At 37.5% G+C, this 12,568-nt stretch overlaps 1 protein-coding gene across 4 annotated transcripts in view; it reads right to left on the reverse strand.

The window, feature by feature from the left end:
* The window catches only part of ANKIB1 (ankyrin repeat and IBR domain containing 1), a 410,605-nt gene that overhangs the window by 348,115 nt on the left and 49,922 nt on the right, over window positions 1–12,568 (reverse strand). For all 4 annotated transcript variants that reach the window (XM_061996267.1, XM_061996268.1, XM_061996266.1 and 1 more), the window contains exons 3-4: window positions 5,922–6,222; window positions 2,058–2,240 (exon numbers count right to left, since the gene is read on the reverse strand). In XM_061996267.1, the coding sequence (XP_061852251.1) occupies window positions 2,058–2,240; window positions 5,922–6,222 (484 nt within the window). The remainder of the gene's footprint in view (window positions 1–2,057; window positions 2,241–5,921; window positions 6,223–12,568) is intronic.

The following is a 12,568-nucleotide window of genomic DNA, read 5'->3' on the forward strand; positions in this document are numbered from 1 at the left end:
CTGGGCTCTTAGCCCACTCTGAGGGCTAAGACTGAAAACCAAACTTCCTCTGACTACATGTTCTTGGCGTCTCTCTTGTCCTAGCACTCGTGCTGTAACAGTTATACAAGAAGTTTGAGAACCTATCCCACTGAACAGTTACAATAAGGCTGGGGGGGAGGGAGCAGGAAGGAAGCACATGAAGACAGAATTCTCTATGTGAAGCCCCAAGACTACCAATCAGTGTACCAAATTCCAGGCTGATGTTTTTTGGTTTATGACTCTCTAAAACATGTTGGAAAGCTGCCCTGGTATATAACAGATGGATCTAGGTCTGCAGGCCTGCCCACATTTCAGTTCTCATGCTCCACAACTTTGGTCAAAACAAGTCAAATGAGGAACAGAACTGTATCTTTTAACAGCCTCAGTGAAGTGACCCTGAATTAACATACTACATTTAACTTGAGTCCTTTTTAAGTATCAGCTCTTTAAGTCGATTTTGCTCTGAGCATCTGCCTTAAACAGTCACAAGACATTATTTTCTCTTGCCAAAAAGCCTGTTCAAATGATTCGTGATTTGTTTCATCTCTATTTGCAAATTCACTATTTTCTTAGCTGTGCTGGGGCATATGCCAGCAAGCCAATGTTATAAATAAAATGATGAAAATTATTTCCACTCTTTAAAACTTTTTTCTCCAGTTCAGCAAAATTACTGCTATCATCCATTTGGCAGCAAAATCATCCAAATAGTTCTACTTGTAGAATCAAAGGAGTGGTAGACTGCAGTTGTGGTAGGAAACTGCTGCACTCTTTTAAAGTGGTTTTGCCAACAGAGAAAACATAATTTCAAACTACATTCTTACAACAATTTGAGTGTCTCTATATGGGAATATTGAGAGAAAGTAAAATGAGTTAATTACATTTGCTATCTCAATGTACAATTCAAGTATATCAAACCTCATCTTGAAATATCTTATCTTAGTAAAAGAAATAGAAGTGAGCTTGTTTATATTTAAATTTATTCGAGAAAATTAGTGAGAAATTAACTAAACAGTACAAAGATTGTTACTTACTTTCCAATAAAAGTGACCACGAATTTTTCAGGGAAACAATTCATGTGATCTAAGCCTACTCATACCTAAATTTGAATTAATTTTAAGTGTCATTAGGTCATAAGTGGGCTAAGCTAGTAAAAGCAAGGCCATGCTACTTTTTAAATGAGTAACCATATGAAAATCTATTGTCCTTTAATTTACACAGAATTATTTCAAAATATTTACTGAATCATATCATTTATCTATGTATTCTTATTTAGTATGCCAGCTAATTAAAATGTGATCATGTAATCTGCTCAGAATCCTTTTGGTCAAATTATCTTTATCAAATTCCAGTCTTCTCTAAGGCATACCAGAATTCAAGCAAATTTGTGTCAGTGAATTGTCTTTTTCAAGCCAATTTAAAATAAATTATAAAATATAAAAAAATGCTAAAAGTACTAAAATGACCACCTCTTATTACCTGTTTTTCATACAAGTTCTGGTATGCAGTAGCTTCAGGCGTCATGTTATAAAACAAGAAAGTAAGTGTACTGCTTTGCAATCCTGCACTATTCAGCTATTCTTTGGTGATACTCAACCCAGTCTCAGTTTAGGAAGATCTACCAGGACATTTTTCTTATTCCATCCCATAGATTTTCTCCTTTTCAGACTTTCTCTTGCCCTTATTTTTAGTCTGAAAGGCAACTTAAGAAATAAAAATATGTAAAAAAATGTTACATGTAGAGAAATAATTTCCTAGCTTACTGGCCTCATCGTATTTCCTTCAGCCACACAGCCTGTAACACTGTCAAGACAGTCCATGTAATCAAATTTACAAATAAAACTTTCCTTTAGTTTCCACAGTATATTTGTTATGTTCTTTCAGCTTAACTTGAAAGCTACAAAGAGTTGTGTTAAATGGTTTGCAAACACACAATACAAAGTACAGAACCTACTGAAATACTTTGCAGAATTGTTTCACAATGTAACTATTACAAATAGAAAAGTGTAAAATATCTCAAATTTAAAGTATCCTCTGACCTCTTTTTTGTCTAAAGCAGCATATTCAGCTTCAATGCTTTCAGCTTCAGGATCATGTGAAAATACCATTCGAGATTCCAGGTTTAGAGCCAGCTCTTTGTGGTGCTGTTTCTCTGCACAGTCACATGGGGTATCTTTATTTTCATTTTCTGCAAACAAATCTCCACCATGTTTTACCAGAAGCTGGAAAGTGAAATGGAAAAGTAAAAAGTTATTAATTGCCAACTCTGAAGAAAAGAAGTGTCAGTTAAGAAGAGAACAGCAACAAAATCAACATGGAAAATGGAATGAAGTATAACAGCAATGGTCTTTGGGAAACAAAGATTCCTTATTGTTTTTAAATAAATACCACTTAATTTCATACAGAATTGTACCCACCACAATTCCATGAAATCACAAAATCTCACAAATACGTTACAAGGCAATTCTGTACGATATGTCTCTGTTAGGTTTTAAACACTACAGTTCCGCTCTACTGATATGGTCAGAGCTCCATAGAAAATGAAGGCTCTGAGGTTCCCAAACACCTGGCAAGATGAAGCTAGAAACACTTTGAAATAGTTTTTCTTACATTGGTATAATTTCACTACTTTTCCCAGCATCAGAACACTGGTGGTGACAGAAAAAGGGAAATGGGTAGGAGGGAAGGTGGGATATCAATTCACAGGGAGCACATACTACTACCAGTAGCTCTATTTTATTTTTGAGGACATTACAAAAGTGAAAGGAACTAATTCTAGTACGGTCTAGTATTGTGCCACTTCACCAACCTTGTCTCTTGTCACTAACCACCTAGAAATGCAATCTCTAGCTAATAAACACTAATTGTGCTGCTCTTCTTACTTTGCCAACCTTGTCTTCAGCTATAAACTGATCTGATATAAATAAGGGCCATAATGCCACAGATTTTCAAGGCCCAGGGTGAACCATCTTGCTGATTTATTATGACATCCTCATAATATAACTATGATGGCTGTAACAACACTATCCTGTATTTTTAACCAGGATATTTCAACACTCAGTTTCTAATTTTTATACTTCAAACAAAACCCCAAAATGAAACGATTGCCCAAAAATTATCTGTTCTCCACATATACCTTTTAGATTATGGTCAGTCACTTCCTACTTTTCTCTTCAGCAGATTTTATTTCCTTTACCTTTCACTAAATCAATTGTGTAAGCACACAAATAAAGAATTATTCGTTCTAGTTGACAGGAAGAGCAAGGCAATACCTGCATGTCATGCAGTTTCCATCTATGTAACTAGCTGGATCTGAGCATAATTCTGCTAGCAAAGACTGCCTGGTAAAAATCATTAAGTGTGTAAATAATTTCTAGGGACATGCTGAAGACAAACATCTAGCATGGAGCTTGCAGAGCTGTAACAACACAGGGCAGACAAGAGAGCAGGTACAAGGGTAAGATTCAAGCTGTGGTACTGAAGCATCTTAACTCTAGCAGCCTCTTAACTCCTCTCAGTACTAAGTAGGAGACCAGAGAGACAGAGGTTTAAGTTATAGCACAGAAAATGGCATAAGGAAGCAGTGTTTCCATTCATCAGAAGTTCAGAAAACTAGGAAAGATGACCTTGATACTAACAGAATAAAAGAAGCTTTGGCTATTGGAAATAAAGAAGATGAATCAGTTCACAACAGTGCAAAGCTAAGGCTCGGAAAGTGAAATAACAAATTTAAAATGATAATTTTAAGACAATATCTAGAATACAATCAATGTAATAAAGTAATAACACAGAACATATTATGTAAGAATCATAGAGTTTTCACTATTGGGAGGGTGACGTTGTTTACCTTTTTTTAAAAAATAAACCTCCAAACTCACAATAAATAAACTAACTCTATCAACAAATACCAGAGAAGCCCAGTGGAATACAATTCTGGACTTAAACAAAAAAAACTGTGGTGACTACCTGAACAAAACTACAAAATTAGAAGTGACATGCTGACCAAGAACAAAAATGCTGCAGGGGCAGAAACAACAAAAATAAAAGGAACTTCAGTCATTTTGTTTTCCAAGCATATTAAAAAAATGCTATGTTAATACATGACGCTTAAACTTCAGACTACATAAGAGACTGAAAAATAGGCAAAGTAGCAATTCCTGAATTTTTCCACAGTAGTCTACAAGACCTAGTTCAAAATCTTGCTATTGAAGAACTACTCAATATAACAATACCCAAAATGCACTTAGATCCACCATTCATGCAGAAGCAGAAAAAAGACAAAGAAATCACTGCTTATTTCCAAAAAGTGGTACTAAATAAAAGTTTGGGGAAAAATCCTAGAAACAGCAGATGAATCTGTGATGGTAGAACAACAGGACTGAATTGTACACGAAATAAGAAACTGAAGTTGTCTTCAGATAACAAATATGTAAAGAATAAAGTCTGGAAAGGGTAAATGGAAAATCACAATAAAGGTGGCTCTGAATATTTTTTTGAGAAGTATGCCAAGCATGCAAGAACTTTGAATAAATAATTTTAAACCATCACACTGTAAATCTGTCAATGTGTTTGTAAAGTCAGTTGCTGGACAAAGTGCAAAACAATCTCAAAAAATATAAAGCAGAAATTATACAAATTGTTGAAGTCCAGTTTTTCTGTGGCTATACCACATATGCTTTATGAAGGAGACAAAAGACAGTCAGTCTCTTTCAAATTGAAGTCTCAGCACAAGAGGTTCTTGAACAACCGATAAACCAAATACTAAAATAAATGCCCAGCACCAAATGGTACTTACTCATGAGTCCTAATGGAACTCAAATATGAAACATCTGAACTATTTATTAGAACATGCAATTCACTGCTTAAATCTGTCACAGTACAAGATTAGAAGCTGGTAAAATTAACACCAATGCTAAAAATAGCTCCAGAGAAAATCAGGAAAGTACAGGGAAAGTATCAGCTTTTACTGCAGAGAGAGGTCATCACTGAAGTCCCACAGATGCTGTGACTTGATCGTTAAAGATATGCAGAAAGCAAGTGAATACCATAAGCTTTGTTGGTGATACTAAGTTAATAAGTGATGGGTAGTCTTAATAAACGTGAAGACATACAGAAGAAATATAACCTAAACTTTACATATAAATGTTGAACTCTGAATTAATTGTTGCCATTCAAATAAATCTTGACGTTATAATAGACAGACTTATGTTGGATGTCTGTTCTTGTGTTCTTTAAATTAAATTACCAGACCAATTAAATGCTAGCCCTCATTACTTGGTATAGTTTAAAAATAAATTTGATGGGACATCTTCAAAGACATTATGACTCATTACTACTCACTGCTTCAACAAACATCAAAGTAATTTTCAATTTGTAAAAAGTTAGTTATATTTAAGTATGTTAGCACAGATGTATGGCATTCTTCAAAAAAGCTGAGCACTGTAAATTAAAGACATCAAATCTGTTCTTGAAACATGGACAGTCTTTCCCAGTCTCAGCTACACAGCAGAATAAAGCAAGCTCTAACTTTCTCTCAGGCAGTTATTTCACTTCTCTTTACACATATTGGTATGCCTATGCCTACTTTTAAAGCTTTTTCTCCAGTGTTACAGTCTTGTAATGATTTCCAATATTTATAAGTCTATAAGAGTCTTCTTTGTGCTGAGGAGTTTATGTCATTAAGTTAATGTATATGTAATCCAGTTTTTATATTGTTCTCTACAGATGGTGTACACTGTGGGCTACTAATCTTAGTATTTTTTCCAATTAATGAAAAATAGTATTATAAATTTAGTTCAATATACTAAATAAGATTTTTTTTCCTTGAAACAGCTTTGGGAAACACTGTGCATGGCATTTATTAATAGCAGTATATAGATTTGTTATTATATACAAGCCTTTACCTCGACACAGGTTTTCATCCCTGAGGCAGCAGCATAGTGCAAAGGTGTATTCTTTTTGTTATCAACAGCATCAATGGCTGCTCGTTCATATTGTCCTTCATCCAGCTTTGCTCCTTTCCACTTCAGGATCATTTGCAGACAATCTGCTCTTCTGCAGTCGTCTTCTGAGGGTCGTGTCAGGCGAGGATGAAGAGCTCCTTCTGATATCATGATCTGAGGTCCCATACACAGTAAGTGCATAGATGTCTCATTGTGCACGTTTCGTTTATTTGGGTTACCATCTCTAACAAAAAGGAAAGTTCTGCAGAAGGATGAGGAAAGAGAAGAAAAAAATAATTAGCACATATTTCCACTCATTTCATTGAAGTGGTAAGGGTCTATTATGACAGTTCTCTTCTTGCCAAGATTATGATAGGCCATGTTAGTGATAAACATTCGACAGCTCTCTTCCATTTCTCTTGGGAGTTAAGAGCCAAGATTTGGATGAATTGCTGAAATATTAGTAAGTACTGTTTATAATTACTTTGTCAGGATGTGACAAATTTTAGTTGGCAGAGTTTATTCTACAGTTCTGTTTTGTATTGCAATAAATGTTTTTAAGTCATAAGACTGATCCTTCTCCTTTCCTGTATCTTTAGTCAGATGTCAATGCAGTACTTCATACTTTTTGAAAATATATTATATACTTTTCCTGCCAGCACTGCATACATTGAGGAAAGATTATATTTGCTTTCTCATTCTAGAATATACAGAAGTGCAAAATAATATAAATCGTCACCTATGCAGATTACAGAAGCTGACAAGAACGTGCCTTCTCTTGAATGCTTTAGAGGCAGATCACAGTGGACAATAAGGTATACTGGCCAAAAAGATCAGTTTAGAAATGAAAGGGAAACAACAGATTGATCCCTGGAATCACAACACTGATTCCTGACAACTCCTGAGACAATGCAGCTCTCTGCTGCTTCTTGCCAGCAAGGAATTATAGAAGTATTAATCCATTGCGGAAATTGAAGAACTGAGACATATCATACAAGCCTTGTGAATCCAAACTTGCTTTAGCCTTTTGAGGTATACTAAAATAAAATCTTTTTTTCTTAAGGGAGAGTGAATGGTAGGAAATGGCAAAGAAAGACCATCTCTTGGTTGGACTTGGGTCAAAGAGACAGTAACAGTGAAAGAACTCCATGCAAAGGTAGGAAGGACAGCTCCCAGAGAGATAATACCATGCGCAGAAGCTTGGTGCATATGTTCAGGAAGTCACTGCAGAAACACTTGCACTGTTCCCACAAGCCCTCTCATATGTAAGGTTAGCAGGAGTCATCGTTTATCTCCTCTCCGGGCTGTTCCCTGACTCCAAACAGTTTGGAAGTATGAAAAAACTTATCCTGGAATTCCTATTGAGTCAATATAGGGGACCAACTTCCACCCCCCTTGTCGTCACCTCTAAGACTAATTAAAAACAGTTTCTGCCACTTCCAGCTTAAAACAGGCAGCTCAGCCACCTGAAGGCAGGCACTGGCTAAATACAAAATCACAGAATATTGCTCCTGGTAAAGAGCAGAAAGCAAAAGAACTTGGCAACCAGATTAACAAATGAAAATGTTATTTACTTCAGTTACTGCCTCATGTTATGGTTACAAGTCTAAATGCCACCTCCCCTTTCTGTTGTCCCTGAATGTCCACCAGGCACTACATAGTATACCTTTCTCTCAAGAGTTCTCCCATATCTGGTTCAGGATAAATAATAATCCCGAAGCTATTTCATTAATAAAAAGGAAGATACTATACACAGTGAGTGTGGAATTTCCTTTTCAGAAATTATTGAAAACAAGTTGGACAAGTATTTCAGTAAAAAAAAAAACTAGGTAGAGCTGATCTGCTCCCGCGATAGAAGGATGTCTTGATGACAGCCGTTTGGTCAGCCAGATTTCTGTCCTTTCTTCACTCTGAAATTCAATTTCTTCCCTCTGAGTTAAAAATGAGACTTTTTACTAAAATATTGTTCTTTCAAATAAATGTTAACAGAGGAAAAGACAGAAACAAAATAGTCTCTGCTGTGGTGCCTTATTTTGGCAGCATATATGTTCTTGGAGACATCTCTCTTTCATTCTATGACAGCTGACATGATAGATGCATTTTTTAGGAAATATGAATAATCCATACTTTAAAAATGTTGTCAAAAAAGTGATAGCATATTCTATTTGCCTGGTTTTTTTTAGTTTTCAGAGGAAAGGGATTTAACAACACAGGTAAAATGCTTCACAACCAATTACATGAAATAATACTAGCCAGTATCAAACAGTATACAAAATGAATTTGTTTGTTTGAACTAGCTTTACATAGTATAAAATGAGAGACAAAGAAAAGAGGGGAAGGAGGTCAGCAAAGAAGAGAGACAAGCAGGCAGGGAGGGGGAAATGAATTCTACAGAGGCAATTAGATATGAGGTTTTGCAGGTAACCTCTGCAAAATCTGGATATAAAAAATACCAGGCTAAGTCTGAGTTTTCTTGGTCTCTGTGAGATATGACTTTGGAGGCTCACTAAAATCTGAGTTTCTCTGCTCTTGCAATAAAATCTGGTTTATAGTATACCAGTACCTTTTATTCTGTTAATTCCCTTTCACAATTTCATTTATTACACATTTACTTCAAGTTAAGAGCACTCCCAGCTTAGCCTTCAATGTATTTGCAAACTGTAGTATGAATAGAAAAATGTGAAGTTGTTGATTTTTAAATTCAGAGTCCTTAAGTCAAACATAAATAAAGTCGTTTTTAAAAATCTTATTATTCATTCCTCCTCTTTCCCATGGCATTCACTTTCCATATGCCTCCAAATTTTCCATTCCAAAACTTTCACATCTTCCATAAGAAAAAAACCCCAGAGATCACAGCACTGGGAAGAAAAAAACAGTGGCTGTAAAAGACTTAATGTGTAGCTCCTTTTTTCCATAGTTTTTAAAAATAGGTAAGACTGATGCTCATCAGTAGGTCTGGTTATTTTTATCTGATATAACACAAAGTTGGTAAAAGTAGCAAACATCTGTTACCCTTGACTTTGCTGTGGAATGAGAAGAAAGAATGATAAAGGAGACAGATCTCTTCTGCAATCACCACAGTGGGCTGCGGTCCAGAAGGACACACAACTGAGGAAGTGCTAAAGGCTCCAAATGGCACAAAGACATAGCACCAAGCTCACTGTAGAGAGCTAATGAACAATTCAGTATTGCAAAGAAGGTGGACTTTGTCTTCCACAACTCTGTTTCAAAGTTTGCACTTACACTGCATAACATGTGGGATACCTGTACTGATTAGACCTGCGTATTTTGAATGTCAGAACAGTCCTTTGTTAATCACATTCTTTCTTTCCACTTGGAGTTGCTTTATAGTCAACATACTGATTCCTGCTATTTTTCTAATTCAAAGCGAAACATTACTTTAAAATTCAGTGAAGAACTATCTGGTTTCTATATGACATTGACCCAGGACTTTGAGTTTTTCAATTCCAAGAGGACCTTCTTTGTCTCCTTCCAAACCAGATGAAGTTTCTCTAGCAACGTCAGCTATTTTATCACTATCTTCTAGGCTTGATAATGTTATTATGTACATTTTTATTTTCAATATTTAGCTCTTTATTGTGTGGAATTCCAAGCTGTGGTATTTCAAAGCATGTGATTCACTCCTGCATCAGGTTACAGTGCATCTGACCTCAGAATAGCACAATGTTTTTGTGGTGATCTGTGAAAGCCATATATTAGACATCTTTTCTTAAAAAACAGTATATTACATGCAAAAAAAAATATTCCTACCCTCTGCAAGGTTACCTGAACGGTATTAATTAAACACACTATCCTGCCTCTATTTAACTCCATCCCTTTTTAAAAAAACTTTAATATTATTTTTCCCAATAACTCTGCCAAAATTCTCTTTAATAACCCCAATCTATGAGGATTTCATCCCTATATGACTGCTGTTATCTATTAGTTTTCCATTACTAAGATTTATGAAGGTTTCCAAAAGGACCTTTGTAGAAGGCACTAAAGCTGAGTCAGTACAAGTGCTCTCCCATAGCTTGAGGTAGACTTTTCACCTTATCCTTCACAGTTACCGATGAGATGGTCTTTGTCTAGGCTGAAGCTCTGTGCATAAAAGTAGAATTTGAAGTCTGTCAAATCCCTTTTTAAAGTCAAAATTTATTTCTAAAGGGTTAAACAATAAACACTAGCTTTAGCAGTATCTAATTATTACTATAAACTTTTTCCAATATAAAATCAAGCTCTTGGGGACAAAACCCCTCAAACTCTTGTTTCAAGAAGTTATATATACCCTAACCAGAGAAATGCTTGTGTCCTGCCTGCTTGCAGACTCTTTGTTCTTAAACAGAGAGAAAGGCAATTTCCTGAGTTAACTAAATGACAAAAAGCTCTAGAATAGGTTCAAACTTTTAAAAATGTCATTGCATCATTTTATTATTGCTTCATAGCATAAAGAAAATCCCTACTCAAATAAGTCTACCAGCAAGGTAGATTTTCAACCCCTGCAGCAAGAAATAGCAGCAGATATTTTTTCCAAGAGAGAAATCCAAAAATTTGCCCTGGAAAGCCTAATCTCAACATTTGCCCTTCTGTCAAACTTTTCTGCTGAAAAAATTTATTTTCTGCTTCAGTGCAGGTGGAGTGCAGGGGGTGTTTAGGCACATCCGCTGCTGAGGCAACCATGTGTCACAGGTGCCCTCAATTTCACGACCTGCAGCGTCAGATGAAAGAGCTGCAGAAACCATTAGGAGACTGTGTAGTATTAGAGGGGCAGAGGTGGAGATGGACAGAGGCTTTCACAATCAGGTACTCCACCAGCAACAGGTAATGGGCACCATGGAAAGAAGCAACCAGTGCTTGTTGTGGGGTGTTCTCATTGCTGAGAGACACTGAGACATCCACCTGTAGATCAGATAAGGTCTCACAAGAGGTATGCTGCCTGCCAGGAGCCCAGGTCTGTGATGTAGCTGAGAGAGTGTCATGGCTAACTACTCCTCTTCCATGTGGGTATGAATGTTGTAATGAGACACAGTATCTCCAGAAAAAAAAAGAATTTTAAGACCTTGGGGGAGCAAGTGAAGGGTAGGGGGGCACAGCTTATTTTCTCTTCCATTCTATCCACCAGAAGTAAAGGGGAAGTCACCAATGCAAAAATCAGTCAAGTTAACTCTGGTTAAGAGATTGGTGCCGGTGGGAAGGTTTTGGTTTTTACGACAACGGATCCTTCTTTGGGGACTATAACTTGATAGGACAGGATGGGATTCATCTCTCTCATAAGGGCACTGGAATATTTGGGAATAGACTAGTCAACTGATCAAGAGGGCTTTAAACTAAACGACTTGGGGGATGAGGGGGAGAAGTAACATAGAATAAGCCATCCTCTTTAGCAGGGAAAGAGGGCAGGACAGGGAATGCCATAATAAATGCCCCTCATCCTCACACCGTGTTGAGATACAGAAGACTGATCGCCCTGAGGGAGAGCCAAACCAGGGATGATCCTTCTGCATCCATCCAGGGAAACCTATGTGTTAGAGTAAGCCCCTGCGCTGCCTCTACACCAATGCACGCAGCCTGGGGAATAAGCAGGAGGAACTGGATATGTGCGTGCGGATGCAGGGCTACGACCTCATTGCGGTCACAGAGATGTGGTGGGACAGCTCCCATGACTGGAGCACAGCCATGGAGGGCTATGGATTGTTCAGAAAGGACAGGCCAACAAGGCGTGGAGGTGGAGTTGCTCCCCAAGTGAGAGAGCAATTAATGTGCATTGATTGAGCTCTGCCTGGGTGGGGATGAGGACCAGGTAAAGTGCTTATAGGTGAAAATTAAGGGGCGGGGTAAGGTAGGTGATACTGTTGTAGGAGTTTGCTACAGGCCACCTGATCAGGAAGAGGAAGTGGATGAGGCCTTCTACAAACAGTTGAGAGCTGCCTCACAGTCACAATCCCTGGTCCTCATGGGGAACTTCAGCCTCCCTGATATTTGCTGTTGAAGCCATTCAGCCAAGCACATGCAGTCCAGGAGGTTCCTAATGATTGTTGACAACAACTTCCGGTCACAGATGATTGAGGAACTAACGAGGAGGGGTGTGCTGCTGGAGCTGGTGCTGACAAATAGGGGGGGTCTGGTTGGGGATGTGAAAGTTGGAGGCAACCTCGGCTGCAGTGACCGTGAGATAGTAGAGTTCAAGATCCTGTGTGGAAGAGGCAGGACACAAAGCAGGACCATGACCCTGGATCTCAGGTGAGCTGACTTTGGCCTCTTCCAAGACCTGCTTGGACAGATCTCACGTGGTAAGATCCTAGATGGCAGAAGTGCCCAAGAGAGCTGGTCAATCTTCAAGCACCACTTCCTCCAAGCCCAGGCGGGTTGGACTAGGTTATCTCCAAATGTCCTTTCCAACCCCTAATATTCTGTGATTCTATGATTCTATTAAAATTGTCTAAATGTCTCTAAATATGTTAAACACTTCTGTAAGAACCATATGCAAATTTTCAAGGACAATTTTGTAGCATTTCTAAAAAATGCTGTTGGGTTTGGGGGAAAATTTGGTTTGATTACTTGTTCTCCTTGCCTGTCACTCAACCTTTGTGTCTAATAAATGGGTATGT

The sequence above is a fragment of the Colius striatus genome, chromosome 5 (assembly GCF_028858725.1).
Source record: "Colius striatus isolate bColStr4 chromosome 5, bColStr4.1.hap1, whole genome shotgun sequence".
NCBI lineage: Eukaryota > Metazoa > Chordata > Aves > Coliiformes > Coliidae > Colius > Colius striatus.